Source organism: Pimephales promelas, chromosome 22 (genome assembly GCF_988280905.1).
Source record: "Pimephales promelas chromosome 22, fPimPro1.hap1.1, whole genome shotgun sequence".
Taxonomy (NCBI): Eukaryota; Metazoa; Chordata; class Actinopteri; order Cypriniformes; family Leuciscidae; genus Pimephales; species Pimephales promelas.
Window position 1 is genome coordinate 29,615,143 of NC_142790.1, and position 19,365 is coordinate 29,634,507.

Here is a 19,365-nt window from a genome sequence, read left to right on the forward strand (position 1 = left end):
CCTCTCTCTCTCTCTCTCTCTCTCTCTCTCTCTCTCTCTCCTCTCTCTCTCTCTCTCTCTCTCTCTCTCTCTCTCTCTCTCTCTCTCTCTCTCTCTAGATTCAAATGGCTTTGTTGACATCGTGAAATAAATCTTTCTTCGCATTGCTAAAGCATTACACTATAGCATAGCCTACAATACAAATTAATTCATTATAATAAAATAATAAAAATGAATAGTACAATTTGTACATGAAATATAACATTTTCGAATATTCTACTATTTATAGCCTAACAGTGTCTCTATTTTTTCCTAAATCCAGTTGCGTAGTTTCAATGAGAGATGCGCGTGCACATCATCATCAGAGCTGGATAATAGGATGACCTATTCCCAAAAGTCACACACGGAAATGCTGCCTCTGTGTGTGTGTGAGTGAGAGAGAGAGGGGGAGAGAGTGAGGAGTCAGTGTGTGTGTGTGTGTGTGTGTGTGTGTGTGTGTGTAAGGAAACTTTAAAGCAGGGGTTTTCAGTTGGGGTCCGCAAGGGAGTGCTATAGAGGGCCCGGTATACACGAATAAAGAGAAAAGCCTATATAAAAAAATAAAATAAAAAATAAACAACTAAATTTGATTGGTATAAATAAACTATGTAGATTAAAATAAATATTTTGCTGGAATAACACATTCATTTAAGTCGTAATAGTCTGCAATATTTAAAATGTAACATGTAAATTTAATATTTTAAATATGTAGTAAAAAAAAAAAAAAACAGTAATATTTTCCAAAATGCTATTTTAGATATATAAATATACAATTTATCATTTGGTCTTTATACAGGAAAACATATAGATGACTTTTAAAATGTATTTATTATATAGCCTATTCTTTATTTATTCCTTGAAATAGGTCCACTGCTCTGGGAAAAATAATTCCTTTCTGTATTGTTTATGGTTTTTAAATCATTATGATAATAATGAACATCTGCATTAAAGCATCACATTTTGGTTCGATTAGGCTGCGGATTTCTCATGGTTTATTTAAATCTATTTTAATATTCATTTAACAGAGGGGGCATGTTGTCACACCATGAAACTGCTGCTTTCGGACACTGAATGTTTTTAAAGAATGAAATACTGTTTAAAGTAAACACAAAAAGTGTGTGAATAGCCTATCATTCACGATGGCACACTCTTCACCGCTATTCGACTGAACACGTGACACGCGTGACGTCACTGTTTTTATTGTTTACACGAGAGCGGTATCGCTTTCAAGTACTTCAATTAGTTACATTGTTAATTTTTTTATTTTGTTTGGGAAAAATTTTATTCACAAGTAAAAATTCTCTACATCGCAACCTTCCACATTTCTTAATCGAAATCGATACATTTCTGAAGTCTCTAAGATTGAAATAAAAACAAGAAAAGTGACAGATTCTTGAAATATTATGATGATATTTTCAATACCACGGATGCATAAGGTTTCCTCTATGTATGTCTTTTATTTTATTTATTTATTTTCTTCTTTTTTTCTTTATATATGTGAAACTTTATATATACTTGATGTCAGAGTTCTATGTGTTTTGTGCTTTGTACGTGCTTGTTATTTGATGCATAGGCCTATTCAATAAAAAAAAAAGTTTTTGTGCAAATGAAAGTTTTTCAAAGTTTTCGTGTAAATGAACAGCCAGTGATCTTCTGTAAGTTTAGATTATTTAAATAATGACTAATTTTGTCTACCACACACACCACAACTGACAAAAGTAGGCTAAAAGTATCATTCAGGGACTCGTGGACATCATTGCAATCATTTCAATCAATAAAAAATAGATCCAGAGTTTTTTTTTAGAGAATAGTCTCTGAGTTTTTCAAATGAATCTTTAGTCCAATGAGAGGATCAGTCCTTTTTAGCATCTGTCTGTATTTAGGAAGGAGGTGGATGACATTGTGATCTGAACGACCTAATGGTGGGTGCAAAGCATCACCAGCCACATTACCGAAACATTTGTCCAGGGTTTTGCTCCTTCTCGTCGGACAAGTTATGTAGGCCTAGCCTACTGTTCCAAATTCACCAAAAACACAGATAGTTCACATTTGTTAAAGTCCCCCAAAAGAAACACAGGACCATCTGATGAGTTACGTAGTGCCATGTTGTATGGCAGCAATGCCCTCGGCTGCAAATGCAAAATTTGGCCCATGCAGGTACATAAAATCACTGTTATTTGTCCGAACTCACGGGGCGGGCAGATATGGGATGCGCGTGCACGTTCATTCTCAATTACCATAAATCAAAAATCCATCATATCCGCCTGACATCTAGGCCTATATATAGGCATATAATAACAACATTAATGTGAATTTAATTTGATTTGATTAACTTTATTGTCTGTTCAGATACTGGACAGATTCATCTTTGACACTGGCACAACAACCACTTTACAAACAAACACATAAGAAATAAATAATTAATACATAGGCCTACATAAGTTAAATTAATACAGTATGTGCAAATTCACACACCTATAAAAATCACCTCAATTGAGAATTGAGTTTAAAACAGTCACCGCCAGTGGAACAAATGATCTCTTATAAATATTCCTCTTGGCAAGCGGCGTCCCGAAGGAAGGATCTCGAAGCAGGAAGGGGATGAGTCTGGTCTGAATATATTGATAATGCCCCTTTCTCCAAAAAAAAAATTGTGAATAGCTCTTGTAATGTGCTCTCTTTTTGGCCGATGATCTTATTTGCTTCGTTGATTACTCGTGTTAGTTTATTCTTGTTTCACTGTAAGATTACCATACCATGAAACAATATTATAAGTTAAAACACTTTTAATCATTGATCTATAAACAATGGTTAACCCTTGTGCTGCATTAGATTTTTAACACCGTTGAGTGCATTAAGGACCAAAAATGGCCACATATTAAACATTGCCTAAAATATTATATATTATTATTATTTTCCACTTTTACCAAGTTAAATCTTTTAACCAGCATCAGTCCTCATCATAACTACCAAAAATGTATTCAATTTCAGGATTTTAACCCTTTAATTACCAGTTTTGTTTGCGAAACCATCGATTTGTATAAGAGGAAAAAACACAAAAATTCAATTATTTTCAATAAACTAAATGCAAAGAGAAAACTTTAGATTTGGATTATCACAGTCCCACTTTGCAAAAAATCCCACTTAGCGCGTTAGAGACCAAAAATGGCCACCTATTAAACATTGCCTATTGCCTAAAATAAGGTGCATTTCCACCCATAGGGAATAAATATGTAGTGACGTCATCTGGTGGAATACACTATATAATGCAAATATAATGCTTTTGCTTCAAAATGAAAGGATGTTTGTGCAAAAATCATATTTCATGTATTACTGACAGCCTCAGATTTAAACAACGTTTTAATGGGTTTCAATGGGCCATTTTTGGTCTTTATGGTGCTGAGTGTTACTATTTGATCTACACAGTGTGTGTTATACATATTTTGCAAAATGGGATCACATTTTTTACATGTATCCAAAAAGTCACAATTTTGCCAAATTTCATACCATTTGCATTAAAACAGCCAAAATGGTCAAAGAAATTAAACTGCAAAAGACCAAAAATGTCCCTAATGCAGCATAAGGGTTAAGATCCTCCTTTCAATGTCAAAATTTCTTAACTTCCTAAGTAGACTTAAACGCCGTCTAGTTTTCTCATGTATAAAATCCACATTGTCTTGGAAGGAAAGTTTATCATCAATTTATCTTCGTATTTTCGACTCTGAATGTATGCTTTCACTGTCTTCACTCTTCATTGATATGTTTGTCTGGAAGACAGAATTCCCCGCAGGTTTTCCTATTGAACTGTAGTTTATGCGACTGGACGTTTGACCCGAAACCTCATACGCCCCGTGGGACGACTTGCCCCGCTCTCTTGTTTGTAGTCACGGCTGACATGTTTGTTGTGTGTGAATCAATAACAATTAAAGAGGCAAGTATTCCCCAAAGTGTCCTCGTATAACACGGATCAGTTTCAACACATTCATCCTGGAAAACGAGGCAGTTCCACACATCCGGTCTTCCCCTGACCCCTGACCCCGAAGTCTTGAGTCGACAGGTTTATCCGTATGCGATATGTATATATCAGCACAGATCTTGCTGAGTTGCATGTGCATCTGCTGACCACCACAGTCTGATTTATGAAGCTCCAGCACTTCTGGACACCCCTCTTGATACACACGCGTGCCGGACGCCGTGAACACACACACACACACGTGCAGTTCTCAGACCTGGTCATCTCGCCGTATGAGGAGTTCAAAACCAGATGTTCATCGTTTCTGCTGCATTTACTCGCAGAAGATCCTGATGACCAGCAGATTCTTAAAGACACAGACACACATTTATGTGCCGAATATGTATTTTACAGTAACTCTATATTTATACATGAATTTTTAAGACTTTTTAAAGATAAAAATGATCTGACAAACCCGTCGAACACACTCTCTGATGGAGAGTTTAGACTCTTTTATCTGTCGGTGTAATTGCACAATCGCTCTCCTTTTCTGTGGCAAATCTGCTCTGATTTATCAAGAAAACGCAAGAATAACTTTGATATTGTTAGATATATTTCAACTTGACTGAACGACTGAGATTTACATGATTATGATCATGCAATATTAGTATGATCATCAGGCTTTTGAGGAAGGTTTATTATCTCAATAATCATTGTATTGCATTGCATTATATTTTCATCACTAAATATCATATTGCTAAGAACTATTAATATTATTTACAGATATTGACATGTATATGCATTTTAAGTTTCTGCGATAATGTTATAAAGATCTCATTGCTTTACATTACAAGCATCAGAATTTCATTTATATTTATATATTTATATTCATATATGAGCATCTTCTTGAAAATGCTAATTTTTGCAGTATGTTTTGCATTCCATTTTTGCACCATAAAAGCCTGATACAAATATAAATATGATACTCAACAACAAATAAGCCTCAACAAAGGCTTTACAGCTTTGAACATAAAAGTAAGCATTTAAATATCATCTTACAAGCAGATATTGATATGCATTTTATGTATAAGTATCTGCTGTGCTGTTATAAAGATCTTGTTTATTTACATTCCAAGCATCAGAATTTGATATAAATATTCTAAAATTTTCACAATTTCACACTATATGACCCATTAAAGCTTAAAAATATTTAGTCTAAAATTTCAAGAAACTGTTCCACTAATTCTGGCTTTGCAGGGTTAATTAAAATAGTGTTTCACTTTAAAAAAAACTTTGATAATTTACTCACCCCCATGTCATCCAAGATGTCTTTCTTTCCTCAGTCGAAACGAAATTAAGGTTTTTGATGAAAACATTCCAGGATTTTTCTCCATATAATGGACTTCATTGGGAACCAAACGGTTCAAGGTCCAAATGAGAGTTTCAGTGCAGCTTCAAAAGGCTTTAAACGACACCAGACGATGAATAAAGGTCTTATCTAGGACCCTTCGGGTCATGACTCGAAAAAAGATTTGTTCATTTTGATGAACGAGTTCGAACAGGAGAGTCACGAACGCGCATCACAGAACAGAGCAAGGTGAGCATTTGAGCTTATATAGGCCTATATATCTTCTGCCCACCAAGCCTTCATTTCTTTGATCCAAGAAAAAACTGTAATATTGTGACTATTATTATTATTATTTTAACAACTATTTTCTATTTTAATATATTTTAGGATGCAATTTAAAAGTTTTGGGTAAAAAATAAATAATAAAGTGAAATGCTTTATTGTGTGTGATTTGCATGTTTAATTTATTTTAAGACATGTAAGCTGAAGATCTAAAATAAGTTAAAATGGTTGGTTCAACCGATTTAATTGTCTTATTTTTATATATAAATGAGCTTAAATGTTAAGTAAACAGAACTAAGATTTGTTTTGATCTCACATGGCCTGCACTGTGTTGGATTTACTTAAAACATATATGCACCATTTTTGCGTCATACTTTTTAAGTAATCCGTAATCATTTAATTAAGTAAATTTTTAACTTGGAATAATTTTACATAAAATAAACTTAAATATTTTAGTTCACGTGACATTCTTTACTTAAAAATATATGTAACGTGATGCATACATTTTTAAATAAAGAATGTTGCGTGAACTCAAATAATTAAGTACATATAACAAAGATTTTCTTGTTAATTTTAAGTAAAATTATTCCAAGTTGGGATTACTTAAAAAGTATGATGCAAAAATGGTGCATATATATTTTAAGTAAATCCAACACATCATTTTTTAAAGTGTATAAAACTTAAACAAATTTATGTATTTTTGAAACGGCCGATCGTTTCGCTAGATAAGACCCTTATTCATCGTCTGGAATCGTTTAAAGCCCTTTGAAGCTGCACTGAAACTCTCATTTTGACCTTGAACCGTTTGGTTCCCATTGAAGTCCATTATGAGGAGAAAATCCTGGAATGTTTTCATCAAAAACCTTAATTTCTTTTCGATTGAGGAAAGAAAGACGTGGACATCTTGGATGACATGGGGGCGAGTAAATTATCAGCAAAAGTTTTTTTAAAAGTGAACTTATCCTTTAACGGTCTCTGTTTGAGTCCTGAGTCACGTGGCTGAAGTGTGCGGCAGAAACGAACGCTACGGCACTATAATGTTTTAAAGCAGGACTGATGTGGTGAGAACGAGAGTAACGCCACATAAATGCCTCTATATTTAGTGACGGGCGAGTGGAACAACAAGAAGCTCTCAGCCGTAAACATCCACATCGAGACGAACACAACACAGAGCCTGAAAGCTTCCAGCTGTATGTGGTCTCGGGACAGATCAGGAACGTTTTCTGTTAAACGAGGTTATTAAATCTGAAGCTGACAGAGCCAGTGTGGAGCGCAACACAGTAATTGGATTCCGTCTGTATTTGTATGTCAAAGACCTCAGGAACATCTGCTACGAGGAAGAGCGCGTTCTGATCAAACATGCTAAAAGCTAATGTTTGTAAAGGCAGTTTCTCGTAGATTAGATTAGCTCGCTGAACAGGAACCTGCAGATATATCGTGGCATTTGATAGATCACTTCTTACAGCGTTTCCTTAACAAGGTCATGGTGACATACAGTCTCCAAACAAACTTAAACAAACTACAGAATCGGCTCGAGTGAACTGGGATTCGAGGCATATTGACATTCTCCAGTGTGATTATTCACTCCGTGACTTCCTGGGAATATGAAAACAAGATATCATCATCATCACATATACTCTTATAAGAGGAACAGGTGCTATACAAAGAGATATCTTATAGTACTCATTTTATCCCTTAAAACTAATGTTTGATCCCCCAAATTATATATTTAAACGTTTTGTTTTTGCCTCGTTTAGTATGCGCGGTTCTATGAATATGCAAATGAGCCCCGCCTCCACTCACTCACTGGTTGACGATCACACGTTGATCTGATTGGTTCCAAGGTGGTTTGTGACGTCAGAAACACCAAAGCGTGTTTTTGAGACTGTCTTTGGTTCACTGCAGTTTTAAGGAGGAAATACTCTTATTAATTTACACATGGTGTGTGTGTGTGTGTGTTAAAGCGGATTAAACACACCACATACACACATAAACAACATTAAACGCTGGATTCTCACCACAGGAGGACTTTAAATGATAATACTTCAATGTTTCAGTTGAAATAAAAAAATGATTGAAAACAAAATAAATTCATTGAAACTATAAACCGATCTGGTTTACCGATCCTAAATCTTTTAAGAGTGTATATGTATACATATATGAACAAGAAAGACAAACTGGACAAAAATACACACGCCAGGGTTTTTAAGCTGTGTGTCAGATGTGCAACAGACTTTGTGGAAATATATTGTATATATGGAGCAGAAGTTGCTCAAGGCTGTTGTGCACATCAACATCTCTCTCACATATTCATAAAACCAATTCATATACATAAAACCAATGGGAGGACAGCCATTCACTGCGCTAATCTCCTTTATGCCGTTCAAAAAGCATTTTCCTTTCAAAATGATATGAATTTCCATTCAGAGAAGGATTGGGTTCAGAAAGGCAGATGTTTTGATGGAGAACACAGATATTCAATTAAGATTTCCTTTCTTTCCTCCACATCAGTGGAAGTTCAACTTGTTTCTGCTTTAGAAACGCAGGATTTTATATTGATTTCAACCGTGTCACTCATGAGTACAAAGGACAATCAGAGAAAGGGCTCATGGGAAATCAATGTCTGCCATTTATCAAGCTTTTCAACATGCACTCATAGAGAATAACTGGCTCATGGTCGCACTTCTCTTCATCTAAAACGCTCCTGATTGAACTGGCAAATGTCATGCAAGTAAAAATGTATAAAAGCAGAATGTTTCAATTTGGCAAAAGCTTTACAATCATTGTTCTGTGGATTAATGAATGCTTTTCATGAATTGATTGCAGCTTGTGCTCGTCGTGATTGCAATGTAAAGATAATTTTTAACAGTTCAACACATTGAGAGCAGTTGTTCGACAATCCTTTCTGTTCGTACTTAATTATTGAGTTGAATATTGTTGATTCTGTCTTTTAAATGTGATTATTGAGTTGAATATCGCTGAGTCTCTGTCTTTAAATGTGATTATTGAGTTGAATATCACTGAGTTTGTCTTTAGATGTGATTATTGAGTTGAATATTGTTGAGTCTGTCTTTAAATGTGATTATTGAGTTGAATATCGTTGGGTCTCTGCCTTTAGATGTGATTATTGAGTTGAATATCACTGAGTTTGTCTTTAGATGTGATTATTGAGTTGAATATCGTTGAGTTTCTGTCTTTAGATGTGATTATTGAGTTGAATATCGTTGAGTTTCTGTCTTTAGATGTGATTATTGAGTTGAATATCGTTGAGTTTCTGTCTTTAGATGTGATTATTGAGTTGAATATCGTTGAGTTTCTGTCTTTAGATGTGATTATTGAGTTGAATATCGTTGAGTTTCTGTATTTAGATGTGATTATTGAGTTGAATATCATTAAGTTTCTGTCTTTAAATGTGATTATTGAGTTGAATATCGCTGAGTTTGTCTTTAGATGTGATTATTGAGTTGAACATCGTTGAGTTTCTGTCTTTAGATGTGATTATTGAGTTGAATATCGCTGAGTTTGTCTTTAGATGTGATTATTGAGTTGAACATCGTTGAGTCTCTGTCTTTAGATGTGATTATTGAGTTGAATATCGCTGAGTTTGTCTTTAGATGTGATTACTGAGTTGAATATCGCTGAGTTTGTCTTTAGATGTGATTATTGAGTTGAATATCGCTGAGTTTCTGTCTTTAAATGTGATTATTGAGTTGAATATCGCTGAGTTTGTCTTTAGATGTGATTATTGAGTTGAATATCGCTGAGTTTGTCTTTAGATGTGATTATTGAGTTGAATATCGCTGAGTTTGTCTTTAGATGTGATTATTGAGTTGAATATCGTTGGGTCTCTGCCTTTAGATGTGATTATTGAGTTGAATATCGCTGAGTTTGTCTTTAGATGTGATTATTGAGTTGAATATCGTTGAGTTTCTGTCTTTAGATGTGATTATTGACTTGAATATCGTTGAGTTTCTGTCTTTAGATGTGATTATTGAGTTGAATATCGCTGAGTTTATGTCTTTAGAAGTGATTATTGAGTTGAATATCATTGAGTCTCTATCTTTAGATGTGATTATTGAGTTGAATATCATTAAGTTTCTGTCTTTACATGTGATTATTGAGTTGAATATCGTTGAGTTTCTGTCTTTAGATGTGATTATTGAGTTGAATATTGTTGAGTTTCTGTCTTTAGATCTGATTGAGTTGAATATCATTAAGTTTCTGTCTTCAAATGTGATTATTGAGTTGAATATCGCTGAGTTTGTCTTTAGATGTGATTATTGAGTTGAATATCGCTGAGTTTGTCTTTAAATGTGATTATTGAGTTGAATATCGTTGGGTCTCTGTCTTTAAATGTGATTATTGAGTTGAATATTGTTAGTCTAAAAATAAATAAAATTTTATTTATGACAAACAATTTGTGAATTTATAAGTCAACATATGGCTTAGTCTAAAAAACATGGTTTTGTGTGATCGTCGTCTCTGAGCTGAGTGAGTGAGTGGAGGCGGGGCTCATTTGCATATTCACAGAACCGCGCATACTAAATGAGGCAAGGTTGTCGAGTTACATTCAAGATATTTTAAGGCATGAAGAAATTTTTTCAGGGAAAAAACGTTTACATACATAATTTTGCTGATCAAAGATGAGTGTTAAATGATGAAGTGATTGACTACAGAGGGACTTTAATGGCCCGTTCAGATTACACGATTTTAGCCCGACAGACCCTTCCCAGTTTAATCTAGTTAATCTAGATCACTTTGTTTTAGGTACAGGAATGGCTTTCGGGGAACTAAATTAGCTCATACGGTTAAACACACACTTTACAGTTACTTACTCCAGAACATAAAATCTGCATTTATCTTGTATTTTCCTCCTGCATCAGGAAGAGCTGCTAAAATGACCCTGAAGACGCAGAGAAACAAAAGGCCACAGGTCCGAAACCCAGAACCAGTGTGACAGAGACGAAGCAGTTTAATCAGCATCCGAGAACAACGAGAAGAAGGAGAAGGAGAAGAGGAAATTGAAAAAGCATCTCCGTCCTCCAGAAAGCGGGAATGACCCGAGAGAGGGTCACTGATTCACACACACACACACACACACATCATCCAACATCTCCCTTTATGCTTTCATATTGAGAACAGCCTATTATAGAGCAGCTCAAGGTGAGCATTATCTACACACACACGCACACACAGATATACTCACACCTCATTAGTTAAACTGTCATCATCACAAGTCCAATTAATGCAACAGTTGCAGGATCATCGTGTGTTTTATACTCACCTCGAGTGTGTGTTTGAGATTCCTCTGAGGGGCAGGACGGGTCTGAGCATGCTCACACACACACACACATGTTTGTTTTGCTATACTTCTGAGGACCTTCATAGGTGTAATGTTTTTTTATATATTGAACAAACTATATATTCTTGTCCCCTTCCACTAACCCTCCTAAACCTACCCATCACACACACACAGCTTTATTCTGTCAAAACTCTTGGAAAATTATGTAAGTGAAATGAACAACTGATATGGTATTCAAATATTCATTAAATTGTCTATCAATCAATCGATCAGGATTCTATAAAAAGCATAATTTTGACTGTTTTAAAAGTTTTAAATAATATTGTGAAGTCTTTACACTCTCAGAAAAAAAGGTACAAAAGCTGTCACTGGGGCTGTACCTTTTCAAAAGGTACACTTTTGTACCCAAAGGCTGCATATTGGTACCTTAGTGGTACATATTACCACCTAAAATGTACATATTACCACCTAAAATGGACATATTAGTACCCAAAATGTACATATTAACACTTAAAATGTACATATTACCACTTAAAATGTACATATTACCACCTAAAATGTACATATTAGCACCCAAAATGGACATATTAGCACCCAAAATGTACATATTACCACTTAAAATGTACATATTACCACCTAAAATGTACATATTACCACCTAAAATGGACATATTAACACTTAAAATGTACATATTACCACCTAAAATGTACATATTACCACCTAAAATGGACATATTAGCACCCAAAATGTACATATTAACACTTAAAATGTACATATTACCACCTAAAATGGACATATTACCACCTAAAATGTACATATTAGCACCCAAAATGGACATATTAGCACCCAAAATGTACATATTACCACTTAAAATGTACATATTACCACCTAAAATGTACATATTACCACCTAAAATGGACATATTAACACTTAAAATGTACATATTACCACCTAAAATGTACATATTACCACCTAAAATGGACATATTAGCACCCAAAATGTACATATTAACACTTAAAATGTACATATTACCACCTAAAATGGACATATTACCACCTAAAATGGACATATTAGTACCCAAAATGTACATATTAACACTTAAAATGTACATATTACCACCTAAAATGGACATATTACCACCTAAAATGGACATATTAGCACCCAAAATGTACATATTAACACTTAAAATGTACATATTACCACCTAAAATGTACATATTACCACCTAAAATGGACATATTAGTACCCAAAATGTACATATTAACACTTAAAATGTACATATTACCACCTAAAATGGACATATTAGCACCCAAAATGTACATATTAACACTTAAAATGTACATATTAGCACCCAAAATGTACATATTAACACTTAAAATGTACATATTAGCACCCGAAATGTACATATTAACACTTAAAATGTACATATTAGCACCCATAATGTGCATAACACCTAAAATGTACTTATTAGCTCATGAAATGGACAAAAGTTTACCTTTTGAAAAGGTACAGCCCCAGTGACAACTTTTGTACCTGTTTTTCTGAGAGCGTAGATGAAAATAATCATTGTGCATGTCTCTATATTGATTTAACTAAGGCTTTAGATCATGATATAGACAGGTGTTGTGTTATCAGATCATGTAGTCCTGTGGTTTGCTGCTCATTTAAAGGCCAGAACTGCGAGTGTTTGTCAGATTTAGTGGAGGTGGTTGAGGGAGTCCCACAAGGGTCTGTGTTGGGGCCGTTATCATTTACTTCATACATAAATTGTCTTAATTCAGGTACCCACGGTTTAATTTCTACACAGACGAGACTGTTATGTACAGTTCGGAGCGACATTCATTGAGCTGATGTCTGTGTAACCGAGAGCAGAGCATGTCTGGAAGTGTGTTGATCCCCATACAGGCTGTAAAATATGATTTACTGATACAGATGCATCACTTCATCATGTCTGATGGATGTCGAGATCCTCAGAGAAAGAGCTCATGATAATCGTGACATTCATTCCAGTGGATTTACTGAATATGAGTAAATTAATCACATTTAATTTCTCTAATCATGACTGAAAACATCTTTAGTTTAATAACCTTCACAAATGAACAGAATGCGTTACTTTACAAATCAATGATAAGGTTTTTTAATATATGAACCTTGGACGTTTCTTAGGTATTAAGAGGGCAGGTTTATAGAGAGCTAAAATGCATTTCTAAAACACTCCAAGGCTGCTTTTAATATATGTCCTCATATGTTTAATAAGTGGAGATACTTGAGCAGAAATATAAAATTATGGCCTTGTAATGATAAAGCATTTTTTTTCAGGTTATGAACCGCAGGTTTCTATTGGGATGGGAATAAAATGCTCAGTTTGGGCCTGAGCTGTTTTTCCTCCATATTCTCACTATATCAGACTAATAATTATATACTTCTGAGTGACAGTCATGAGCTGCACTGCAGAGCTTGTACAGACAGGGGGCGCTAGAGCAACAGCGCTCGAGTCTCATTCACACACTGAAAGAGAGAGAGAAGCTCTTACAGAGACATTGATATAAATAAATATTAAGATGTCTCCTTTTATACATTGTAAAAAAATGACAATCAATAAGTCTTAACAAAAAATTAAACTTCATTTTTAAGTTATTAAAACTAGTCAATATATTAGTTGAAATTACAAAACAATTTGATTATACTTAAACTGTACATTTACCAGACGCTTTTTATCCAAAGTGACTTACATTCTTATCAACTGTTGCTTTCCCTGGGAATCGAACCCATGACCATGGCGTTGCAAGCACTCTACTGTTTTTAGATAAACTGTAAAAGTATCTGTTTTCAAGTTGTAAAAAAACATTAACAGTCACCAACCAGTTACTATACTGACAAAAAATAATATATACACACACACACACACACACACACACATATATCCAAAGAATTCAGCTTCATTTTAAGTTATTAAAACTAGTAAATATTTTAGTTGAAATTACAAAACAATCTGATTATACTTAAATTGTACATTTACCAGATGCTTTTTATCCAAAGTGACTTACATTCTTATCAACTGTTGCTTTCCCTGGGAATCGAACCCATGACCATGGCGTTGCAAGCGCTCTACTGTTTGAGATAAACTGTAAAAGTAACTGTAACATTAACAGTCACCAACCAGTTACTATACTGTAAAAAAATTATATATATATATATGGCTTTTGCACAATGGTAATTACACCTTAACACAAAAATTTTATATCGAGCATTTTCAGTATTTTTAATATTGAGCATTAGTTAGCCACATGGATTTCTATGTGTGTGTGTGTGTGTGTTAAGCTGAAGAAACCCACAGCGCTGAGGTCTCCAGGCTGACCTTCTCTCAGTAATGGATGTGTGTGTTTGTTCTCGTGTGTTTGCCTTCAGTCGAGGAGAACGAGGTGAGAAACATGATCAGCGAGTCAAAGGCCGAGGAATCGAGTGCTTGTTTAGCAGGTTTAACAAGCCTCATCTCACACACACACACACACACACACACATAACCAGCGGAAGATTTCAGTACGACTGACCTTCACCGGCTCAGAGACGCTGCTGACCTTCGACCTTTGACCCTCTCCACACATCCGTTCACTGCAGTGTCTCTGAGCTTGAGTTATTTTGAGGAAACACACAACTCTTCCACCACTCACTACACACACACACACACTGTGTTTATGGATGAACACACATTCTTCTACTCTTACTTCTGCTGTTTATCATGAGTTGAAACATTGAATACAAACAAAAATCACTTAATTTCTGAGATTGCAACGACCAGTGGTGGGTGTGACTAATTACTAAGTAAGTAGTTACTGTAATTTAATTACTTTTTCCTTGAAAATGTAAAGTAAGGGATTACTCTTCATTTATCTGTAATTTAATTACAGTTACTTCTGATGTAATTGAGGTAAATACTGTGTATAGATCAATCCGATCTCACAGCGATTCGTATGCATTTTATGAGGTGTCTAAATATTACGTACAAATTCGTGTAAAATATGTATAATATGATAAAAGTGTGAAATGTCATGAGATCAGACATAAAACAATAGTGGGTTTAACATCAAAATGTATTGTCTGATGCTAAAAAGTATGTTTTTATAATGTAACCTTCTCCATCTTGGCCAGTTTAAGGATAATTCATGCAATTTTATAGTATTTATTTGAAAGAATTAATACAGATTCATGTCTATCCTTGAATTATTCAGCTGGTTGAGATTGATATGGGATTTTGAAAATAATTAGTAATTAAAAGTAATTAAATACTTTTTAGAGAGAGTAATTAGTACAGTAATCTAATTACACTGTTGAAGAGGTAATTAGAAAGTAGTAATTAATTACTTTTTTAAAGTAACTTACCCAACACTGGCAACGACGGGATTCATTTAAATAAACATGGTAGAGTGTGTGTGTGTGTGTGTGTGTTATGAGTTCCTCAGGTAACTGTAGAGCGCTTGCAGACCCCCGTCCAGAACCTCTTTGATGGGTTTCAGCAGGGGATTGTGCACAATGTGAAGGCCTTTATCCAGCGGATGGCACGCTAACTTCTCCAGGCGTCTCAGCCGGTGCATCTCCGCCGGGACGCTCTGGATGTCGTTAAAGTCCACATTCAGGAGCTCCAGCTTGGTCAGGCAGCAGAGCATCTTGGGAAGCGAGTGGATGCAGTTTCCCTCGACGATGAGGATCTTTAAATGGAACATATCATAAAAATCAGACTTTTTCCGTGTATAAAGGGTTAGTTCACCCAAAAATGAAAATTCTGTCAGTATTTACTCACCCTCATGTTGTTCCAAACCCCGCAAGACCTTCGTTCATCTTCGCAACACAAATTAAGATATTTAAGATATTAAGATCGCTCCTGCATACTAGTCCATAGGCTTCTTGAGGGAATGACTCGAAAAGTCATTAAAGACATCGTTAAAATAGTCCAAGTGACTATTTTAAGTTTATCAAACGACGAGAACACTTTTTGTGCGCAAAAAACCCCAACAAAAAAACGACTTTATTTCAATTATTGGTTTATTTCTCCCTCTGCGCGAGTCAGGTTACTAGTTTAATAGCGTAAGCTTCTGTTATTGTACGTCACATGCATCACACACACATGACCAATAGTGAGCCTTCGTGTGACGTAGCTTTACGCAGTGTTGTAGTACTCGAGACTCGGACTCGTCTCGGACTCGGTCTCGAGACCATACTTTAATGGTCTTGGTCTCGTCATGGACTCGTGTGCATTTGGACTCGGAATTGACTCGTACTCGAACATTTTTTTTTTAGGACTCGGAATTATTCCCGAGTCCACTCGAGTTCAATTAAAAATATTTTTCATGATTATTAATGTATGTTAATAAAATATTTCTTTAAATTGATTGACACGCCCAGTGATTGGTGATTTTCTAGTGTGCAACTGCGCATGACCAATTGTAATAAAATTACTTTTAACACCACCTACAATGTGGCCTTTTTACCCTAAACTGATCATATTTTTTAAACTCTAAGTAAATTCAGTAAAAAAAAAAAAAAAAGGATTTCTCTAAGTCAGGGGTCCCCAACTAAATTGGCAAGAGGTCCACTAACCCGATGAGCCCAGTAAACGAGGGTCCGGACATGCAAAAACACCCGGCAAAATAAGTTTTCTTTCGTTTTATTAAATTGTAACCATGTCAACAAATTGACAAAATCTTTGACAATAAAATCTTTATCTTTAAATGTATTCAACTGATTTTGTTGAAATTCATTCATGTATTTATTACTTCATTTTAGTCCAAATATTCAAATGTCAAACCTTTCAACATCAATAACAGCAAAAGGAAGCATAATTTTTATTGGCGGATAATTTTAATTGAAAGTTGTGTGTCTTGTCTCGATATGCCACTTGATGTTTCCACTTTTAACAACAGCAACAGACTCCAAACAAATAAGACACACGGGCCTCGTAGAGCTCGATGACGGCAAAAATGAACATGTACACTTCAGTCCACTCATCTCGAAAGATGCGGTTTTCAGAGTCCACTTTTCTAATTTTTGACAAAGCCATAATAATCAATTCTCGAATATCATAGTAATGTGTGTACAAGCCAAAGTTTGTGATCTCTCCAGACCCCGGCTCTTGCAAAGGACCTGACACAGACATAGCTGCCCGCGCGCACACCTGTTCAAAAATTACTTTCGGTAAAAATTCATTTGATTTTTTTTTCTAAAACTTTTTAACGAAAATGTTTAAAGGTCCGGATAAAAAGGTATTGGGGTCCATAGGTCCAGTTGGGGACCCCTGCTCTAAGTAAATAAAAGTAAATTAGGTAATCAACCCTCACTGGTCTCGGTCTCGACTCGGACTCGACTCTCTCTGGTCTCGGACTCGACTCGGACTCGACTCTCTATGGACTCGGTCTTGACTCGGACTCGACTCTCTCTGGTCTCGGTGTCGACTCGGACTCAAGTGAGGTGGTCTCGACTACAACACTGGCTTTACGCAATCACACTACGTTAACTGACTACAGGCCCATGGAGAAGGAAGTGAATAGTTGAAATAAAGTCGTTATTTTTGTTGTTTTTTTGCGCACAAAAGTGTTCTCGTCGTTTGATAAAGTTAAAATTGAGCCACTGTAGTCACTTGGACTATTTTAACGATGTCTTTAATGACGTTTCGAGTCATTCCCTCAAGAAGCCGATGGACTAGTATGCAGGAGCGATCTTAATATCTTAAATATCTTAATTTGTGTTGCGAAGATGAACGAAGGTCTTACGGGGTTGGAACAACATGAGGGTGAGTAAATACTGACAGAATTTTCATTTTTGGGTGAACTAACCCTTTAAGTGCTATAATCAGACCGCAGAGAACGTGACAAATGAAACCCAGTTTGTTTTGAAGAGCCTTTCTCTGCAAGCATGTAAAAAAATAAATCAGATTTAGCAGATTTCCTTCTGAAGAGGATCTTATTATGATATCCCCGGCCCTTAATCTGCACGTTCACACACACACACACACACACACACACACACACACACACACACCAGCGACATTGGGTTCAGAGCCCAGTTCTAACGCACTGGAGACGATCCAGCTGAGCCTGAAACTGTTCTGTGGTCAGCACAGACGACACTGAACACTATTCCACTATAACACTAATATTGACCAGTGGACACCAGTTCAACGTGATGATAAGATGATCAGTGTAACTCCACAAACGTCTCCGCTAACATTCAGAAGTGCGTAAAAGTGAAGCTCTCCCTGAGTCTCTCCGTAAAGCTGCTGTTACTCCTGATCCTGGATCAGTGAGATCCGCCTGTGCTGTTATTGCCGGAGTCTCTGAAGCTTGTGTGAAGGCCCCGCCCTCTTCTGAACAGAGGCGGGGCTAACGCTCATTTGCATTTAAAGGGACACACACAAAAACGGTGCAAATTTGACAAGCGATAATAACTGATCTGGGGGCATTTCAGAAACACATTCTGGGACACCATAGATTGATAATATGTCACCTTTAAGTCGGCCAGCGCTTGGATCTGATCCGCGATGTTTTCCAATCTGTTGCAGGCCAGCTGCAGGAACACCAGGCTCTTCATGGCGTAAACGCATCCGGGGATGTGGCTGATGTGATTGTGGCTCAGGTTGAGCTTCTTGAGTCCGTCGAGGGATGAAAGTGTCGACGGGAGGCCGGTGAGAAGGTTATTAGCCAGACTTAAAACTTCCAGTTTAGCGCAGCATCCCAGTTCCTCGGGAACGTCACTTAACCGATTGCGATACGCGAAGAGCACCTTCAGGTTTCGGAGACGCCCGATCTCAGGCGGTAAACTGGTCAGCTGGTTCCCCCACAGATTCAACACCACTAGGTTTTCCAGCGATCCCAGAGACGAGGGAATGGATCGTAGAGAGTTGAGTGACAGGTTGAGCTTCTGTAGATCCGTCAGATCCCACAGACCCTCCGGAGGATCCCGAATCCCACGCCGAGCCAGGCTGAGGACGCTGTAGCCGAAGTGTGTGGTCATGTGTTTGCGAATGCGTTCGGCGCTGGGAAGGTTTTCCTCGGGGGTCTTTCTTGCCGATTGCGTCTCGTCGTTGTCGTCTGCCGAGACCTTGGATTTCTTTCCGCCCATGTCGTCTTCTCATCTGCTAGAGACCCCGAAGCACATTTCCTTCACGTCACTCACAAACACAGTCCGGAGACACACTGAGGATTGGAAACTTATCTTGGCAACTCCTACTGAGTTTCACGACCCTCTGGTCCAGTTGCTGCTGTCACTTGCGGGCGAGCGTTGGCGATAACTACCCTTGATTGTGGGCAGAAAGACGAGGACAGACATTTCTGGGGTGAAATATGATGGCGTTGAACTTTCATGCCTCCCGTGACCCGAAATACAGTCAAGCGTGTAATGGACAACTGTTAATGATAAAGTTAGACTCCTTTCAGGGTTAACTAACACTAAAACATTCTCTCACACAAACACA

General features: G+C 36.5%; 1 protein-coding gene across 1 annotated transcript; it reads right to left on the bottom strand.

Annotated features, from left to right (window-relative positions):
* Positions 1-15,295: 15,295 nt before the first annotated feature.
* On the bottom strand, positions 15,296-19,130 carry lrrc30a (leucine rich repeat containing 30a). The gene is made up of 2 exons (XM_039656382.2): positions 18,399-19,130; positions 15,296-15,607 (listed from the first exon to the last, which is right to left on the bottom strand). The coding sequence occupies exons 1-2, from the start codon at positions 19,011-19,013 to the stop codon at positions 15,347-15,349; spliced, it is 876 nt and encodes a 291-aa protein (XP_039512316.2). The 5' UTR covers positions 19,014-19,130; the 3' UTR covers positions 15,296-15,346.
* Between the last annotated feature and the right edge of the window lie 235 nt (positions 19,131-19,365).

What these genes read in the sequence shown, in the direction of transcription:
- lrrc30a (XM_039656382.2), bottom strand. Translation starts at nt 19,013, where the DNA reads ATGGGCGGAAAGAAATCCAAGGTCTCGGCAGACGACAACGACGAGACG. An exon ending in AAGCGCTGGCCGACTTAAAG is followed by an intron (nt 15,608 to 18,398) that starts GTGACATATTAT and finishes TTCCATTTAAAG; the next exon opens with ATCCTCATCGTCGAGGGAAA.